At 37.8% G+C, this 20,825-nt stretch overlaps 1 protein-coding gene across 1 annotated transcript in view; it reads left to right on the top strand.

Annotated features, from left to right (window-relative positions):
- CSNK2A1 (casein kinase 2 alpha 1) overlaps positions 1 to 20,825 on the top strand; it is a 57,204-nt gene that overhangs the window by 25,334 nt on the left and 11,045 nt on the right. Inside the window, exons 2-8 of the mRNA XM_040247633.1 lie at positions 5,452 to 5,663; positions 7,935 to 8,046; positions 12,086 to 12,187; positions 12,711 to 12,761; positions 13,902 to 13,961; positions 15,424 to 15,507; positions 20,085 to 20,195. Coding sequence (XP_040103567.1) covers positions 5,563 to 5,663; positions 7,935 to 8,046; positions 12,086 to 12,187; positions 12,711 to 12,761; positions 13,902 to 13,961; positions 15,424 to 15,507; positions 20,085 to 20,195 — 621 coding nt within the window. The 5' untranslated portion in view covers positions 5,452 to 5,562. The remainder of the gene's footprint in view (positions 1 to 5,451; positions 5,664 to 7,934; positions 8,047 to 12,085; positions 12,188 to 12,710; positions 12,762 to 13,901; positions 13,962 to 15,423; positions 15,508 to 20,084; positions 20,196 to 20,825) is intronic.

The following is a 20,825-nucleotide window of genomic DNA, read 5'->3' as shown; positions in this document are numbered from 1 at the left end:
TTGTTTGGCTGACTGTATAGAGCATGTGAATATCCATACATATTTACAGAGGTGCAAGTGAAGTAGTATTTCTGAGTAGAATAATGTTTATCATCTTTTTTCCATCCTCTTTACTCCATTCCATCACCTTCCCTCACCCCTCCTTGTACCATTTCACTTATCTGAAGTTGCTGGGCTGTGTGGTTCAAAAATACACACATGCACACACCCCCATTTCCTTCTCCCCACATAAGGCCTTCTCCCCACAAAGGCCAGCTGTTTAAAATTCATGTGAATGACTCTTACTCTAAGCAGATTACTTGGTATGCATGACAATAAAGTAAAGTACCGCTTTGGGTTGCTGCAAAACAACCATTTGTCCTCCCAGTGGAGGATCAAATTCCCCTGTTCATAAATTAGGTCCCTGTTGATGAGGCACAAAGCTGCAGATGTCAGTTAAACAGGTATTTGAGGATCTCAGGAGTTTCATTAGTGAATAGTCTTCCTCTGCTCTTCTCAGAGAATACGAAGGCTATGTGAGAGCCGAAGACTTGGTGGTAAGACCGTGATTGATATTTGGTCTATTAAAGGAGTTGGGGAATATTTTCCACGTGAGTCAGATGATTTCCATGGAGAAATGAGTCTCATTTTGTAATGGCGTGTCCACCCATAAATTGGCCCTCAGAGGCTGGGAGTTAACCTCAACTCCTATAATTTTTGTAAATGAAGTGAAGAAAACTAAAATTGAAGACCACAGCCTTTTAAGGCCAGGCTTCTGCTTATTAATTTTCACAACAATGGTAGAGTAATCATTTAATGTTAATATACATTGTATTTGGTGTTTCTGAGCCCTTTTTAGAAGAACATCTCACTTGAGCAAGTGCAATTAGACAAGTTTTATAAGTGATGAATCAAAGCTGGAAGAAGCCCAGTAGAGGTCCTGCAGCCAATTAGGGATTTGAACCTAGGACTTGACTGCTTGTTTCATCACCCTGTTGCATATAATCCCAGTTATTAAATTTGTGCTGGTTTTGTAAACTTGGTAAGTTCATAGGGGAAGAGCTTTGAGATCCACAGTTAAAGGTCGTCTTATAGGTATAGAATATCAACAGAAAGAATAAATTTTAAAGGAATATAGACTGAAGAGGAAGATACTGTTGCAGAGAAGAAGGTAAGAATTTAAAAGTATCTAGTATCATCATTTATTAATTCCCGGGACAGTATTTCTTCTGGCTGCTGCTGTCTCTGATGGCTGTTTGTGCACATACACACACATTTACTAATCTCCCTAGTGTCTTTTGCTGTTTTTAGTGCAAGGATAATAGTCACCAAGAAGCCAACAGCCCTAAAGCACAAATGACCTTGTTTCTTTGGGAAAAAGGAAAGTTAAAAGTGTCTGCTTTCTGGGTTTTTGCTTGTTTGGGGTATGTGTGTCTGTTTATAATTAATTGATATTAGATAAAGATAAATTAGGTTAGATAAATTAGGTTATTATCACTCAGGTTGTTTTATAAAACCAAAGAAATAATTTGGAAATATTTTAAAGGCAGTTTTGGTCCACTTTTTAATAACTATCTGAACCATGTTGTTGTTTTCTGGCCATATAAATTGTACACTTACGGGACACCAGAGGTCAGCAGAGGTGGTTAGATTGGATTTTATGAATGGGGGAATCCATAAGTAGACAAATGGATCTTTTGGCCTCATGTATTGTGGGGGCAGTGGGAATATCACTGTTGTTATACTTCTGGAGTATATTAACCCTTGCTCTGGTCTTTTATGCTCTTCCTCTAAAGCTTTAAGCCACCGAAACTAGGTATAAGGAGACAGCACTGGTTTATCTTTTGGTGTAATAGCTAAGCTCCAACTTAAATACAAATTGGAGAGAATGTGCAAATTGCTGTAAATGAGTTCTCAAGTAGGCAGAATTCTACACACTTTATTAACTTATTGGATCCTCACCACAAACCTGAGAGGTAAATAGTTATCTCTTGATTTGTAGTCTGGTTAAACATTGTCAGCTCCTTCTAACTGTGTGTCCTTTGGCAAGTTACTTAATCTTTTTTCACTATTTTCCTCATCCTGTAAATTGGAAATAATAGTAACCTTTCCTTACCATCTCCTCATGTGGTAAGGATTATGAAATATTCACGCAAAGCACATAATGAATGCCTGTCGACGTTAGTTTTTGTTATCTAACTAGATAATGATTACCTGGCAGGAAAAAGGTGTCACAAGAAACAGAAGTTCGGTTTCTGGTCCTTATTCTGCTATTAAGTAGCCATATGATTGTAGGCAAATTTTCCTCTGAGGTAAATGAGCCTCGGTTTTCTAATACTCGTTTTTTTAAAACTTTTTATTTGGCAGTAACTTCAAATTTACATGAGACCAAAATAAAAATAGTAAAGCACAGACAAGACGGAAGAGACAGATTAGACTTCATCAAAATTTGAAAGTTTTGTGCATCAAAGGATACAATCAGCAGCTTACAAAGACAAACCACAGGGCTTCTCTGATGGCTCAGTGGTAAAGAACCCACCTGCAACCCAGGAAATGCAGGTTCGATCCCTGGTCTGGGAAGATCCCACTGGCCACGGAGCTACTAAGCCCATGCGCCACAACTGCTGAGGCTGTGCGCTAGAGCCGATGTTCCACAACAAGAGAAGCCACTGCACTGAGAAGCCCATGGACTGCAGCTAGAGAGTGGCCCCTGCTCTCCGCAGCCGGAGGAAAGCCCACACGGCCACCGAGACCCATCACGGCCAAAAAATCAGTAAACAAAATTCATTTTTTAAAAGAAGACAAATCACAGAATATGAGAAAATATTTGCAAATAATATGTCTGATAAGGGATTAATGTCCAAAATATATAAGGAACTTCTGCAGCTCACCCCCCCCAAAGAAAAAACACTTAAATAAAATACTTGCATAGTCATCTCTGAATAAGATAAATGGCCAATAAACACTTGAAAAAGTGCTCAGTATCACTAATTATTAGGAAAGTACCAGTGAAAATTACAATGAGATCCCACTTTATACCTGTTAAGATGGCTGCTAATTTTTTTTTAAAAAAAGCTGTACATGGAGAGGATGTGGAGAAATTGGAATCTTTGTGCATTGCTGTTGGGAATATAAAATGATGCAGCCACTGTGGAAAAGAGTGTGCTGGTTCCTCAAGAAATTAAAGATAGCATTGCCATATGATCCTCAATTCCACCCAGAAGAATTGAAAGCAGAAACTCCAGAAGATATTTGTACATGACTTTCTAGCAGCATTATTCACAATAGCCTAAAGGTAGAAACAACTCAGGTGTCTATTGATGAATGAATGGATAGACAAAATATATACATACAATGGAGATATTCAGCCTTAAAGAGGAAGGAAATTCTGGCATATGCTACAACATGGATGAACCTTGAAGACATGCTAAATGAAACAAATGAACCAAATGTAAAAGGACAAGTAGTCTACAATTCCAGTTGTATAAGTCACCTAGTGTAGTCAGACTGAGAGGCAGAGAATAGAATGGTGGTTATTAGGAGCTCGGGGATGAGGGAGTTGGTGTTTAATGGGTATGGAGTTTCAGTTCGGGATGGTGAGAATTTCTGAGGATGGATGGATGTGATGATTGGACAAGAATGTGAAAGTACTTAATGCCTTTTAACTGTATGCTTAAAAATGTTTAAGTTGGTAAATTTTACATATATTTTACAATAATTTTTAAAAATAACGTTTCAGCAAAATAAAAATAGTACAAAAAACATATCCCATTTGCTTTATCATGTGTAAGTATACTCTTGTACATACCTACTGTCTAAATTCCAGTTTTGTTATTTGACCTGATAGTATTGTTTTTTATAGCATTCCTCCCCCTCTAGTACAGGATACAGTCTAGTCTAGGGTAGGACATTGTATATAGTTGCCGTGTCTCTTTCAGTTCAGTTCAGTCGCTCAGTTGTGTCCGATTCTTTGAGACCCCATGAATCGCAGCACGCCAGGCCTCCCTGTCCATCACCAGTTCACTCAAACTCATGTCCATCGAGTCAGTGATGCCATCTCATCCTCTGTCGTCCCCTCTTCCTCCTGCCCCCAATCCCTCCCAGCATCAGAGTCTTTTCCAGTGAGTCAGCTCTTTGCATGAGGTGGCCAAAGTACTGGAGCTTCAGCCCCAGCATCATTCCTTCCAAAGAACACCCAGGATCGATCTCCTTTAGAATGGACTGGTTGGATCTCCTTGCAGTCCAAGGGACTCTCAAGAGTCTTCTTCAACACCACCGTTCAAAAGCATCAATTCTTCGGCGCTCAGCTTTCTTCACAGTCCAACTCTCACATCCATACATGACCACTGGAAAAACCATAGCCTTGATTAGACGGACCTTTGTTGGCAAAGTAATATCTCTGCTTTTGAATATGCTATCTAGGTTTCTTTATCTTTGATGATATTTACATTTTTGGAGAGCACAGTATATTATTCCCCACTCCTGACTTTTTTTAATAGAAGCTTCCTCATTTTCTGTTTGTGTTTTCCTTGTAATTAGATTGAGGTTACGCAATCTAGGCCGAAATATGCACATTTTTTAAAAATATTGTGTTTATTCAGATTTATGCATTGGACAGTGTCCCATCAAACAAACAGAGGGGGGTTCCCTCAATACATTTGTAATTAAATGCAGAGTTAAGGGAATCAAGAAACGCTATAGGAGTCTTAGAGAATGGAGATTACTAAATTGGAGTGGTTGTTGATGAAGGAGACTTCATTTTTTACTGGTTTGGTAGAAAGCACGTTTCTGAAATTTCACCAGCTTTTCCTGGGTATAAAATTTTGCATTAGTTCAGCTAATATATATTACTGTCTTCTACCAATTTGTATTAAGCTTGCTTGTGTATTGGAGAAAATTAATGTTTTTTTAATGAAGTGTATTTCTCAAATGATGATCACCAGCCTATCGATTATTACGTAATGTTCCCCAAATAATAAAATAACATTGAACGTTGATGTATGAGAGCAAGTGTTTATTCCCTTCCTGGTTTCATCAAATATTAGAGTAAGACTAAGATTTGTACTCTACTTTGCCACCATTCTAGAGCCATTTAGCACCCCTCCTTGAGCTGTAGAAAACTGTTGAAAGCTTTTTGTAGAATGTGTAAATAGTAGTAATGCCGATGGGTGTAACCTCAATGCCATTCTTCACTTTCAGACTGCAAGAGCATCCAAGCTTTTGATGAGGCGGTAACAGGCTACTTTGTAGGATCAGGGCCAGTATAGGCTTAGATATGTTCCTTGGAGTTCTGTTGTTTTACTTTTTCCCCATGTTTTAGGAAATACTGATTGGCACAGTTGGGATACATTCATTGGTTAACCAGTAAAGAGCCTGAGGTATACTTGAGACCATAACTGTAAGATGACTTTTTTTCTTCCCATGTGCTTTTCAAAAATGGTTCCTTGGCCTTTATGTGTTTTGTTTCTGCAGTTTGAAGAAAACAGGTCTGAAACAAGGTCTTACTCCCCAGCAGCCCGCTCAACACACTGACTGCCAGCTCTCCAGATACCAAGTCCAGCTTTGTCCGCCAACCTGTCTGACATGTCGGGACCCGTGCCAAGCAGAGCCAGAGTTTACACAGATGTTAATACACACAGACCCCGAGAGTACTGGGATTACGAGTCACATGTGGTGGAATGGGGGTAATAATTTCCATTCACTTCACTGTACTCATCCAGAGGGCTGACTGTATTGGATTTATTGAGTAATTTACTTCAGAAATTCCCTGACTGCATTTATAAACCTCAAGATTGAACCCAGTTTTTGTTTTCTTCTACAATAAAGAAACAGGTTATTGGCTTTGGCAAATTAACAATTTTGATGGCTTATCATTTAAAAATCATTTCAATCTCTTATTTTTTTTCTCTGATGTATATAAAGCTGGTAACAAAGAGTTACCTATTAGCTTGCTCAGCTAAAGGCTTTGCAGTTAGATGAGAATTAATACTTGAGAGAGTTTGAAAATACTAGACTCTTACATAAAAGAATTTTGAGGTCAGAGAATGTTGTCCCATGATGATACTGATGGATAAAACAGTTCTCCAGAACTGAGGACACCCAGAAAGGTGTCCTCTTTCTGATGAGAAGCAAAATCAAAACTTTAAAACATTTGCCCTTATCATGAGACTAGCCATATGTAACATGGAATTCAGCCCCTTTTCCATTCTGAACAGTTGCAATCTGCCTGAATAGCTATATTTGCCCTTCTAATCCTCTGTGCAGTCTCATCTGGATTTTTGCATATCTTGTCCCAGCATAGTATGTACTTAACTATTGATCAGGTTGTACATTTTGTGATAAAATTATTTTGATATTCAAATACAAAAGATAGCCATTTGAAAACTCAGTAAAGCTGCAGCTCCTATATGTTACATTTTCTATTTGTCCACATGTGATTTTCATAGCATGTGAGTGTTTACAGACAGTCTTCAAAAATTATCATAGGGTGTGTTTTAATCCTGATGATTAATATGTTGATGGCCGTAATTCTTAACAGTAAGTATACTGCCTCTGCACAAGGAAGCACAGTGTGCTTCAAAGATGCCATCAAGAACTGTGGTACAGTGCCAATAAGTGTTATTGATAATCTTAATTTTCCTCTACATCACATGCTTTGGACTCTAGGAATATCTGAGTTTTACTGCAGAAATTTCAGCCACTGTCTTCAAATTAAGTGCACTGTGCTTAGTTCTGCTTAAATGACACTAAAGAACCCTTTTGAGTTTTTGGCTTAGTGCTGTTTGCTTGCTTGCGTTTATCTTCTAGGCCCTCCCACAGAAAAAGAACTCAACCAGAACTAAGAGCTTCCTTCCCTAGACCTGTGATGATTATTATATTGTCCATTGTCCGTAGTACCTTTTGCCTTCTCTGTTCATTCACTTTCTTTATAGCTGCTTGAGGAAAATGAATGGTGGATTTTTTACATGTTGGATTTTCAAGGGTTCTCAGCAGGAGTAAATAGCATTTAGGCCTTATTGAAAAGGCTGTCATTCTTTAGAGCAAACTCCTCTAAGTTGTAAGCAGAGGCAAAGAAAAAGTGTTGGCATTTTCCGTTATTCCTTTTCACCTCAGATGTTGCTTAGTGGTCTTGGAATGTGGGTGAAACTAGCGGGAGGAACACCAGACTATGACTCATGTTCTGTAGTGTGGTTTGCAAACTCCAGTGCATGGAGTGTCCTCGGAGTCTTGGAGAACAAGTTGGCAGTCAAACCTATATGTTTGAAAGCCGCTTATCTGCAAAGAGACCCATTAAAAATCAGCAACTCCCAAAGTGTGGCTGAACTGAAATATTCTTACAGCACATATTGACTTCTTGCTAGATGCCACCAGTGGGCAAAGCTGTGGGGGGCAGGAATATAATAAAAATTATTTTCCAAGGGAAAGCTGTCTGTTGTTGGAGATAAACATACATAACAAACCCCAATACAAGCTATCTATGTGTGGTATGTCAGTAGAAATATAAACAGCTTGGGATTTGAAAGAATAACTGAAAGACTTAAATTTTTTAATTCTGGGATTTGGAAGACACATTTTTAATTGCCGAACTTATAAAATACAAAGAAACCAGTTAAAGAATTATTTGAAATACTCATTTCTTTTACTCTACTGGGTATAGTTTTGTATGGATTCTGGTGGCTCAGATGATAAAGAATCTGCCTGCGATGCAGGAGGCCGGGGTTTGATCCCTGGGTGGAGAAGATCCCCTGGAGAAGGGAAGGGCTACCCACTTCTGTATTCTTGTCTGGGAAATCCCATGGAAAGAGGAGCCTATAATCCATGCGGCTATAATCCATGGGGTTGCAAAGAGTCATACTCAACTGAGTGACTGACACTTGACAGTTTTGTAAATTGAATTAGTACTTGATAATTTGAACTTTGTAAATCACTATGACTTGGATTCTTTTTGTTCCCAGAAATCAAGATGACTACCAGCTGGTTAGAAAATTAGGTCGGGGTAAATACAGTGAAGTATTTGAAGCCATCAACATCACAAATAATGAAAAAGTTGTTGTTAAAATTCTCAAGGTAAGTACAAAAAGATTGTAATTCAGAGATTTTAAGTAACATTTGAAGGTATTTTTCTAGTGCTTTTAATGCCTTTATTTTATTGTTTCTTTGAAGTTGATAGAAGAGATTATCTTCATTTGACAAATCAGGAAACTGAAGCAAGAGCAGTTGTTTGACTCAAGTCATATAGAACACTCTACAGGCCACATTGGCCCGTGGGCTACTGGTGTGCAGATTGTTTTAGTTATAACTGTGCTGTGCACTGCCACATACCAGGAACACAGCATACAGTCCCTTACCACAGAAGCTCCTCCATATTTGACCCGAGAAGGAGAGAGCCCCAGACGTTCTCAATTTATAGCACCCATATTGCTTCAATAACTTTGATGATGCCCCTAAGCCAAATGAAACAGTTTTGTTTATTAAGTGAAGTCCAAATAACTAAAAATAGTATTTCTGTTTCAATTTGGTAGCCTTTTAAAAAATTATACATGTGAAGTTAAAGAGAAAAGTAATTTTGTTTTATTCTTCTGTCACCATAATTAATTACTATTGTGATGTGTATAGCTATTAGTCGCTACACAGCTGCTCATATGGTGGAATCACACTGGACATCAGTAGCCTCATTTCCTGTTCCACGCTGATTTTTGCATAATACTTGCTTTTTGTCACAGCAACTGCTGAAAACCCAGCTTCACAAAGATATGCCATCAAAGAGAATGTAGTGCAGTGTAAGTTTGAAACTGAACTACCTCAAGCTGGTAGTATGCTCAGTGACTGGCAGACCGCAAATAGTAACTGGTGCTTCCCTCAAAAATTAAAAAGCCTGCAGAGCACCTCTGAATTTTCTGGAGTGTTTTGGTATACCTTTCCAGAACCAGAGAGTTTAAGTATTTGTATCTTATTGTGTGTACAAAGAGAACTAGGCTGAAATCCGGACTTTTAGATTCTAATCCCACTTTAAAAGTGATTAGCTATGGTAGCTGTTTTTTTAAGACATGTTTATCTGTGAAAATGAGATAGTCTGGCTTTACCTGTCTCTCTCAGAGTTTTTAGGATCAAGCACAAAGTTGTATATAGATAAATACTTTGGAGACCGAAGTTCTATGTAATTATAAAATGATATTCCTACAGAAAAGTATATGTTAGACCGAGGTAATAGATCACTTAGAGTCATATGAAAGGCACAAATAGTCTTACAGTGTAGAAGACAGTGGTGGTGCTTGGGAAAAGGTCCCTGAAACTGTTTTCAGGGTCTGAGTGAGGAAGATTTGGATTGGTGTGCATGGGAGGGAGGGGGGGAAGCATAATCTAGAAGGCACAAGAAAAGAGAGGAAGAAATAAGAGAGAGAAATGTTTCATATGGAAGTTTACATAGGAAGTAAACTTGGAAAGGGAGAATAAATTAGCGATGACCTGGAAAAGATAACCTCTGCATTCCCTTCCAGCCTAAAAATTATAATTTTTGTCTCTTCTAGGTTGTTGAGAGCTATTAATGGTCTTTAGTGATGGGTGGTTTGGAAAGATTTTTTTTTTTTTAATCTCCTTCCATTTATTAAGACAAAATTTACATTGATCACATTAAATTAGGGTTTTAAGTAACTTGCCTGGTTTATCACAAACTAGCTTTTGTAAGTTTATAGATTTTAAAGGATCCTGTAGGAAAAAACGTTTGTAAACCAGGAGGTATTTGCCATCAGCCAGCAGTAGGAGTATAGCAATTAGTAGAAAACAGAAGAGAGATTAATGGATTAGTTTCTGGAGAGAGGAGATTCCCTGGTGGCTCAGATGGTACACATTCTGCCTGCAGTGCAGGAGACCCGGATTCAATCCCTGAGTCAGGAAGGTCCCCTGGAGAAGGGAATGGCAACCCACTCTAGTTTTCTTGCCTGGAAAATTCCATGGATGGAGGAGCCTGGCAGGCTACATTCTATGGGGTTGCAAAGAGTCAGATACAACTGAGCAACTAACACTTTGACTTCCCTGGAGAGGAGAAACATTTCCAAGATACTCTAGCAGATGAGAAAGATATAGTTGAAGCAAAAAGAAAACTTTAAATTAGCTAAGCTTCCCACCCAGTGTACTGAATTCTAATAGAAGCAAGGCTGAGGCCATGGATTGAATTAAAAATGGAATTCACTGTTAGTATAATAAAGTAGCTTTCATTTATTGAATGCCTACTTTGCATTGGACTTTTTTTTTTTTTGTCCACCCTAGGTCCTCATTGGTGTGCATGGACTTTGTCTAATTATGGCAACCAGGGGTTACTGTCTAGTTGTGGTGCAGTGGCTTATCTTGTTGCAGAGAACGGGCTCTAGGGCACACAGATTTCAGGAGTTGTGGCATGCATGCTCAGTAGCTCTGCAGCATATGGAATCTCCCCAGGCAAGGGATTGAACCTGTGTCCCCTGCATTTGCGGGCGACTTCTCTGCCACTGAACTACCAGAGAAGTCCCCACATTGGGCCCTTTTCTAGCTGTGTTATTTACAAGACTGGTGTAAAGTTCAGAAATACTTAAGTATTTTTCCCAAAGCTGCACAGCTACAAAGCCAGGTTTTGGGGACAGTCTGTTTCTAAAACTTTCTTTCTGCTACACCATGTACTTAGGACTCAAGGTTTAAAAAGTCTGCAGTATTGTTTAGTAGTTCCTAGACCTAAATCATCAACCTGGGAAATGTCTAAAAATAGATCTCCAGCTCTGTTCTCAAGATTCTGATTCAGTGGGTCTGTACAGTTTGTATGTTAAAAACTCCAGGTTGATCATCAAAGTTTAGTAACCAGTAGTCTTGTTAAAGAAGATAATATGCTTACAATAATTTCTAAGAAGTGCATACTTGTGTGTCAGTAGTCTGAAGTGACCAAAAGTTAGGAAAGATTCACATGGTCCATTGTGGCAGACATAGCTCACACTGAGCATTTGAAATATGGCTGATCCAAATTGAGATATGCTGTAGGGATAAAATACAGCAATTTTAAAGGCTTAGTACCAAAGAAAGAATATAAAATGGTTCATTAGTAATTTTTTTAAATTGATTTACACATTGAAATGATAAGATTTTGGATATTTTTTTTGTTAGCCCTAAAATATTAAATGTGGGTGCTAGAATATTTTAAATACACACATGGGGAAATTCCTGGCAGTCCAGTGGTTCAGACTTTGTCCTTTTACTGCCATGACCTCTGAGTTCATTCCCTGGTCAGGAAACTAAGATCCTGCAAGTCTTGTGGCATGGCCAAATAGATTGAAAAATGAAAATAAAATACACATGTGGCTTGCGTTGTATTTCTTTGGACCAGCACTGTTTTAACTGTTTAGAAAGAAGACTTTGTAGAGGAGGTGCATTTGGACCACAGCCCTTCTCAGAAAAATGAAAGCAATTTCTGTACTAAAACAGATGGGGAAATGATAGGTAAAGACAAAGGAATATGAAAGATACACTGGTTATAAGGCTAAACAGATATTCTGTCTCAGCCATATTCTGAGATCTTTTTAGATATCTCATTTGAGTCTTGCAATAATTTTATAAGTATTCTTATTGATTGTTTTACCTGTAATGAAAGGTTTAGAAAGGTTATATAACTTGCTCATAAGCACACAGCTAGCAAGTAATAAAAGTGGGAGTCACATTAGGTGATCTGACTCCCAGGCCCACATTTAACCAAAAAGGTTATATACTGCACAAAGAGAGTTTGGCCCTCTTTGCTACTGGTCCTGATTTCCTTCATTTCTATAGGGTGTTTAATAAGACTTAGAGGAAGGAATGGAAAGAGTCCCATGTTTCATTCTAATGTTAACACGTTAAGAATGATCATCAGAATTAAATGCTAATTCTGCAGAGTTCTGGTGTTTGGAGTACAAATCTTTATTTTCTTTCAATTCAGTATTGCCAAGTAGCTGCAGAGTACCTGGCACAGGACTAGGAGAGAGGGATTCAGAGATGAGTCTGACACATTTCCTTCCTTCAAGGAGTTCATAAGCAAGCCATTTGTGTATTATACTACCCATTGAAATATCCTGAAATAATTGTTTTTAATGATGTACTTTCACCCTTTCAGCCCGTAAAGAAGAAGAAAATCAAGCGTGAAATAAAGATTTTGGAGAATTTGCGAGGCGGTCCCAACATCATCACACTGGCAGACATTGTAAAAGACCCTGTGGTGAGTATAGTAGGCACTAGTAAGGCCCACAAGGGCTGAGGTGGTGTTTGACCTTGAGCACAACTGGCCTGTTTCTGTTCTTCCCTCTGCCATTAAGTCCTGCTTTAAAAGTGCTTAATCAGTTATACCATTTGACTAGTTCGGGTCTTTCTTTCAAAGAGACCTCCACCCACAGACTATTTCTTATTCTTCTAGGCTAAGAGACTGATAGCACTGGAAACAGAAATGTGTTAATCCATTTTGCAAACTCAGGTCCGATGCCGATGGGCGATGGGCGCATTGTCGGGCTGCCTAGAGCCTGGTGAGACTTCAGCTCCATATCTTCTGTTTGAAATCCATCCCCAAAGTGACCTAAGTGTGATAATCAGAGTGGGAGGGCTTGTAGCAATAGAGGGTTTCCTACTACTGAGGCGAGGACTGCCAAATTCACCACGTAGTGTCCACAAACATTGTGCCCACTAAAGCCAGGTCTGTTAGCTGCCAGGTCTGTTGCTAATGTGTGTTTTCTTTTTCTTTCCCCTAGTCACGAACTCCTGCCTTGGTTTTTGAACACGTAAACAACACAGACTTCAAGGTATAATGTATAACCAACCATTTCAAGCTGGGTTTTAGGCCACATAAAAAACCTTTTAGGGATGTTACTGTTAGAAGAGTGTCCTTCTAACTTGCTTTAAAAGAGCTTTTCATTCTGATAGTATTAATTTACAGATAGACATACTCTTGTACAGTGCCCACTTTCCACATCTTGTATTTTGCTCTTTTATTTGTTTAATGCTCTTTAATGACCAGTGCGTAGGTTTGTTACCATCTGGCAGTTTACCATTCATTTGACAGTTCCCACTGATGTCAGACTTAATGCAAGCAACAGCTCATGTTTAATCAGGATCTGGCCTTACAGCATTTTGGTTTAAAAATGACAAAGTTCAAGAAGGAATATATTGTATATATAAAAGCAAGGACTGCTTGCTTATACCTTAGGATTCCTCAGAAACTTTGGGCTCTTGATCTTAAAAAGAGATGGATGGGAAAGAAAGGGTGGTAGTAAATTCTGCTAAAACACAAACTCCTGCAATAGGTATCTCTGCCTTCTAGCCAGTTTCACACAAGTCTCAATTCCAGTACAGTAGAAGAATGTGGGCACTCTCTTGGATTTTAACTTGCAGAAATATTTGATTTGCCTTTGCACAAGTCTAGTGTCAAGAATGTTGGATGTCAATAAATGATTGAATTGGGGCAGAAATATTCTGTTAAATTGTCCTGATGTGTTTGGCAACAAGTCATCTGTATACCCACTGGTGATCTGCAGTGGCTATGACTGTGTAGGCCAAAGGTGGGTTAATTCCCTACCAAGGAGGTTATGTATTTGTCCACATTCCTTTTATGAGAAGATCTGAAAGTAAATGAAAAACAAAACTAAGCTGAAAATGTGTATCATTGCATGTTGCAAATATCAATTGGTATGCTTCCAAAAGTAGATTATAGTTTGAACAATATGAGCTTAAGTAGTTCTTCACTTTTACATATAGAGTTGAAACCCCAAAGTACATCTTTAAAGTTAATGTTATGTTGGAGAAGTAGAGACTGGTAAACAGACAGGTCTTAGAACAGTGATACATGAGCCAAGTCTTGATTTGAATTACTACAAATGAGGATGAGAAGTTGCCTTCCTTTCAGTACTATTTCATGGCTCAAATGTTGCGTTTGTCTTTAACAGCAATTGTACCAGACGTTAACAGACTATGATATTCGATTTTACATGTATGAGATTCTAAAGGTAAGGAATTCTTGAATACTAAATACCTTTGGATTGATCTCCCCTTTGTTAAATAATCCAAATGACTGTAGAAAAGCCAGTGCGTTGACTTTGTAAAACATGCTGTGGTGGGGGAGTCTGTTTCTATAACTACTTAATAAACTAATAGCATCAGAACTCTTATGCTGATTGAAAGGTAGGGTCTAATAGGAATATAATTTATAATGCTTTGGAAAGGGTATTTAGAAGAGAGGTTAAAAGACTCCTTAACAAATATTTGTAATCTCAATCAAAAATAATTCCTGATGTACTGGCTTCTGGTATACTTTATTTCACTTAAAATTGGTCAGATAAAACAGTAAACTTTGACTTAACCCTCAAAGAGCTGTAGTCCTAAGGATATGTGAATCTGCTTAGAAGTTGCTGATTTACAATGAGCTTTGATTTCTAAAGCAGGATCACCAAATATGTTGCTTCCAGTACTCAAAAGATCAGCTTTATAGGTAAGAAAATTGCTAAGAGTTGACTAGTGCCTTACTAAATGAGGGCTGACGTAAAGCCTACATTTGAACTATAGAAGTACCCCAGAGAAACTATGCCAGCAGAAGTATTTTATCTTTCATTGGCCTCAGGCAGTCTTGTGCCACGCAGGACTTCACAAAGTTAAGGATATGCTTGTGTATGCCTGGGTATCATAGGAACCCAAATTGCCCTTCAGAAAGGACAAAAACTTGGCCAGTGACTTCAGCTGGCTTAAAGGCCTGGATTAGCAAACTCCAGAAGTTATGCCACTCACTAGTTTGAAATTGGACTTGGTTTTCAAATCGTATTTGATGTCATAAATCAGGAGTTTCAAACTTCTTTACAAGGCCAAACGGTTTAAAAATTTTTGGCTTTGTGGGTCATAGGATCTTGGTCACACAACTCAGCTCTGCTGTTGTAGCATGAAAGCAGCCACAGGCAACATGCAAGCAAATAGTTATGGCCATTAAACAATAAAACAATTTATAAAAACCTTCCAACAAAACATTCACAAAAACAAACAGCAGGTCATATTTGGCCCATGGGAGCATGGTGGTTTGCCGACCTCTGTTGTAGACTCTTAGCTGCTAGAGATTTACTATTCTTTGAATAAGAGGTTTGTAGTACAGGTCAGGTTTCTTCCTTTGAGGGGCTCATGTTTATGAAAATAATCCAGGCTCTTGGTAAGAGGGAGAAATTAGAAGTGATGTAGTTGGTATACACTTTGAGTCTTTAACAAAAAAGATGTTAAAATACCTCTGCAGGAACAGGTCTTTGGAATTTAGAGTCCATGGGTTTGCACAAGTCTCTGAAAAATACCTGTGGAAGTGATTGTCCTAACCTTGACTCTCAGGAGTGTTGTGAGGCTTGAAGGAAAGCTGGAAGAGAAAATAAAAGACTTCAACTAAAAAAATCTCTTATACAAGCTAACTCTTCCCTTTTTTACATGTTCCTCCCACAGGCCCTTGATTACTGCCATAGCATGGGGATTATGCACAGAGATGTCAAGCCCCATAATGTCATGATTGATCATGAGCACAGAAAGGTAAAGTGATAGAAGGACAAGTCTTATTTATCAGCACAAGAGAGTTAACAGCCCATTTTTCAACATTTTATCCCTAGCATCTGTCATAGTCTGTGGTACCTATTAGGCACTTGATAAATGTTTGACAACTGAATGAATGAATAAATCAGTGTGGAATCTAAAATATGGCACAAATGAACTTATCTGTGAAACAGACTCACAGACTGGATGCCAAAGTGAAGGTGGGTGGGGGAGGGGTGGGCTGGGAGTATGGAATCAGCAGATGCAAAACTATTATATATAGAATGGATGAACAACAGGGTCCTATTTTAGAGCACAGGGAACTATATTCAATATCCTGTGATAAACCATACGGAGAAGAATATGGAAAAGAATGTATATGTATGTATAACTGAATCACTTTTCTGTACAGCAGAAATTAACACAACATTGTAAATCAACTAGAATAAAACAAATTTTTTAAAAATCACAATGTTTAAAACTTCATTCATATTCCTATCAAAAATAAAAGAGATTAGTGTTGTGGGTAAAACATTAGTTTGGGTTTTAGTCTTATTTATTGAAAAACTACTCTGTTGGGAAATGCTTTTTCTCATCTGCTTTTTTTTTTTTAATAGGGTGTATTCAAGTAATATTTGTTGTATGTGCCACTAGGTTATTATGAGGATTAAGTGTGTACAGTTGTAAAATGGGTGAAATATTCAGAAATTGCTGATGCAGGTGTCATGAGTATTAGTTGCAGTATAACATTTCTGTTTTTTAAGGTGACCCAAGCCCACCTTTTGTATGCAGTGATGGCTCTCTGTTGCAGGCTTTGGAGATAATAGGTGATTTGTTCATTCAGTTAATATCCTGTTACACATTTACACACTATGTGTAATGGGTACTATTCTAGAGGCTGGGGTGTATGTGTAAAACAAAAAATTCTTGTCCATGGAAGCTTGCATTTGAGGGAGACTGGTGGGATACAGTTAAAAGTGGTATGGAAGAAAAATAAAACAAATGGGGAGTGTCAGAGGGTGTTGCAATTTTAAACAGGGTGACAAGGAAAAGTTTTTTTGTTAGGAAGGTGACATTTTGTAGAACTTCTGAAGGGAATTAGCTGTGCAGTTTTGAGAAGAGGGTATAGCAGATGCAAAAACCGTGAGACAAGAATGTGCCTGGCATATTGAAACAGCACAAGCGTAGAGCTGGGATAGAATGAGCTTGGGGAAGAGAAGAAGGAAATGAGATTGAGAAAGATAAATAGAACCATATCTTGTAAAACCTTGAAGATCATAGTCAGGCCTTTTCTCTGAAGATACAGAGGTTTTTGCAGGGTTTGAGCAGAGGGTTGATAAGTTTTCCGTTCTGTATTTAAAAGTTCACTATACATCTATTAGTACAGCTAAAAATTTTTAAAAAAGAATTCCAAATATAGACAGGAATGTGGAGTAATTCAATCTCTCATACATTGCTGGTGGGAATGTTAGATGGCACACTCATTTTGGAAAATGTCAGTCTATATTATTTTATAGTTTGTCAGTTTCTTTAAAAGCTAAACATAAGCTTACCAGACAACCGAGTAGTGACATTTATGTCAGAAAAACAGACTGAGATCTATATAGAAACTTTCCGTTGGGTAAATGATTCATTAAACTCTGATGTATCTATACCATTGTAGTATCATTACTGATTAGTAAGAACACTTGGATAAGTCTCATGCTGAGTGAAAAAAGCAATCTCAAAAATTTAAACTGATGGTTCCATTTCTATAATTTTCATGATGACAGAGTTAGAGAACAGAAGGGTTGCCAGGGGTTAGAAAGCTAGAGGAAGGAGTATCTGTAAAGGATAACTGTTGTGATGCTCTTTATCTAATCATGGACTAGATATGAATCTAGCTGTTTGAATCTGCATATGTGATAAAATTGTGTGGAACTATACACATTTGTAAAACTGTTGAAAAGAAACGTCTCTGAATTGTGTCGGTTTCCTGGCTTTAATATTGTACTATAATGACATAAGATGTTACCATCAGGGGAAACTGGTTGAAGGGTACACAGAACATCTCCAGATTCCTATGAATTTATAATCATTTTAAAATATTTTTAAGAGGATTATTCTGATTCCTATGTGGAGAATCAAGGGTAAAAGTGAAAGGTAGACCAGTTAAGAAAAGCAGCTGTTGCAGTAAATCAGAGATTGGTGATAGCATGGACCAGGGCGGTGGCAGTGGATGTGATGATAGGGTCAGAATCTGAGCCATCAGCATGTATTGACAGATTAGATGTGGGATAGAAGGGAGAGAAGAGTCCAGGGTGAAAAGTTTTTAACCTGCATGAATGGAATTACATTTAAGGTAACAGAGGAGGAGGAGGATTCCATGGGAAAACAGGTTTTGCAGTGAATAATCAGAGTTTTAGTTCTGAGATGTCTTTCAGATGATCAAAGAGAGATGACTGGTGAGAGGTGTGGGCTAAATATAGGTGGGAATATCAGAGATGCTGTGTGTGAAGCCACAGACCAGAAATAGTCATCTGGGAATACTTATTGATAAGACAGGAAGCTCAGGAATAGCTCTGGAACACTGATATTAAGATATTGCCGAGAAAGACTATAAAAAAGCTACATTTTCATATTTTTTGTTATATTTCCCTTTGTTTACTAAAAGAAGACACTGAACCTAATTAACTGAAGTTTTGGAGACAGTGCTGGAACAGTCAGGCATTACTCAGGCCCTTCTGCTCACACTACAAGTTATGGTTGTACTTTGCATGAAGGTCAAGTAAGGTTGCCTCTTGTCCTTGCTACTATTGGGGTGGCCAAAAAGTTTGTTTATTTCTCCATACGATGACTCTAGTAGCACTTAGTTGTCTTTAACTTCATTGGAAATAATTTTGTTGGATTATATTGTTATCAGTGTGTGTTTTTTTAAAAAACTTAGCCAAATTGGTGAATTTTTGTGAAGCCATTTTAATGTTGAAGATGGAAGAAAAAAAGCAACATTTTCAGCATATTATGTTTTATTGTTTCAAGAGAGGTGAAAACGCAACTGAAATGCAAAAAAAAGATTTGTGCAGTGTGTGGAGAAGGTACTGTGACTGATTGTTTCAGAAGTGGTTTGCAAACTTTTGTACTGGAGACTTCCCGCTGGATGATGCTGTTTGGTCAGGTAGACCAATTGAAGTTAATAGTGATCAAATAGAGACATTGATTGAAAAAAATCAATGTTATATACCACGCAAGAGATAGTCAACATACTCAAAATATCCAGATCAAGCATTGAAAATCCTTTGCACCAGCTTGGTTATGTTAACCACTTTGATGTTTGGGTTCCACATAAGTGTAAAAAAACCTTCTTGACCGTATTTCCGCATGTGATTCTCTAGACTTAAACGTAACAAAATTGTTCATTTTTAAAACAAATTGTGACGGATGATGAAAGTGGATACTGTACGGTAATGTGGAATAGAAGAGATCTTGGGACAAGTTAAATGAACCACCCATCAACCACACCAAAAGCCGATCTTCATCCAAAGCTGGTGATGTTATATATGTGGTGGGGTTGAAAGAGAGTCCTCTATAGTGAGTTCCTTCTGAAAAACTAAACAATTAATCCCAAGTACAGCTCCCAGTTGGACCAACTGAAAGCAGCGCTCCAGAATTAGTCAACAGAAAATGGATAGTCCTCCACCAGGATAACACAAGACCACATGTTTCTTTGATGACCAGGCAAAAACTGTTTAACACCTTGGCTGGGAAGTTCTGATTCATCTGCCAAATTCACCAGACATTGTACCTTCAGATATCTGTTTATTTGGTCTTTATGGAATTATCTTAGTGAAAAAAACTTCAGTTTCCTCTAAGACTGTAAAGGCACCTGGAACAGTTCTTTACTCAGAAAAAGTGTTGGGAAAATGGAATTGTGAAATTGCCTGGAAAATGGCAGGATGTAGTAGAACAAAACAGTAATACGTTGTTCAATAAAGATCTTGGTGAAAATGAAAAATGTGTCTTTTAGTTTTACTTAAAAACCGAAGGAACTTTTTGACCAACCCAATACTATTTTGGTAAGAGCTGTATTTTTATTTTTCACCTGTGTACTGAGCATTGCATTGAATTCTAAAAATTAGCAAAGGCGAATAAAACAGTCCCTATCCTCAAGGACCTTACAGTCCATATTTTGTAAAAAAATAGAAAGCAAATAGTAAAGAGTTGTAGGTTCTATTAAAGAAATTTGTCTGAGGTTGGTGGGTGAGGCAGTTCAAAGACAGTAGTTGCTTCTATTTACGTAATTAGAAAAGATTCTGTTGAAGGAGTTAACTCAGAAGAGATGTTCACCAGAATAGGAGTCTTGATTGAATAGTAGAGACATTTTAGTCAGAGTAGGAGTAGAAATTTGCAGAAACACAAAATAATTGTATGTTAAAAAGAGTAATTTTGGGAATTCTCAACTGCCAAGGGCCCAGGTTCAATCCCTGGTCGAGGAACTAAAAATCCCACAGACCACACAATGTGGCCAGAAAGAGTAATGGCACTGTGGAGGGTATCTTAAATAAGATACACTTATTTATTATCTTTTTTTTTCCCTTCAGCTACGGCTAATAGACTGGGGTTTGGCTGAGTTTTACCATCCTGGCCAAGAATATAATGTCCGAGTTGCTTCCCGATATTTCAAAGGTCCTGAGCTACTTGTAGACTATCAGGTAAGAAGAGAAGGGCAGATAAAATTTTTGTCCTATGTTTGTTTTGCATGTAATTTTCTAAAAATGTTATTTTGTGTTTTGAATGGGCCATTTTTGCACATCTGTGACTGTCCCTTTTATAGGAGGGTCAAATATGAATCTCTTCAGTTCATCTACCACAACTTTTGTGTGTATTGTCACAATGTCAGTAGAGTATAAATAAATCTGCATTTGATCCTAACTGAAGAGAAAGACACTTCTAATTAGAAATTCCAGAGCTTGTTTTAGAATTGAAAGAAGTTCAGGCTCTGTCCTAGAAATTTCTTTTCTGGTATAACACTGAATTCAAAGAACATTTTGTACATAAAAATACTCTTTAGAGCATTATTTATAATGGTGAAAAACACTATCCTACTATAGGGTACACTAAAGATTAAATTCTAAAACAGTCATGCTATAAAATAATGGTACACATTAAAAGGTTTCCATAAACTTTGTTTATGGGTGTTCTCATGTAAGTGAAGAAAGTAACTCAAAATAGGATGTACAGGTTTCAAATGAGAAGGTTAGGGAGTACAAGTGGGAATGCATGGAAGAAAAGATGGAAAAGAAGTATATCAAGATACTGGTATTTTGGACCTTAAAGTCAAC

Source organism: Oryx dammah, unplaced genomic scaffold (genome assembly GCF_014754425.2).
Source record: "Oryx dammah isolate SB20612 unplaced genomic scaffold, SCBI_Odam_1.1 HiC_scaffold_10, whole genome shotgun sequence".
Classification (NCBI taxonomy): domain Eukaryota; kingdom Metazoa; phylum Chordata; class Mammalia; order Artiodactyla; family Bovidae; genus Oryx; species Oryx dammah.
Note: the sequence above shows the minus strand (reverse complement) of the source record. Positions and strands in the feature narration are given on the sequence as shown.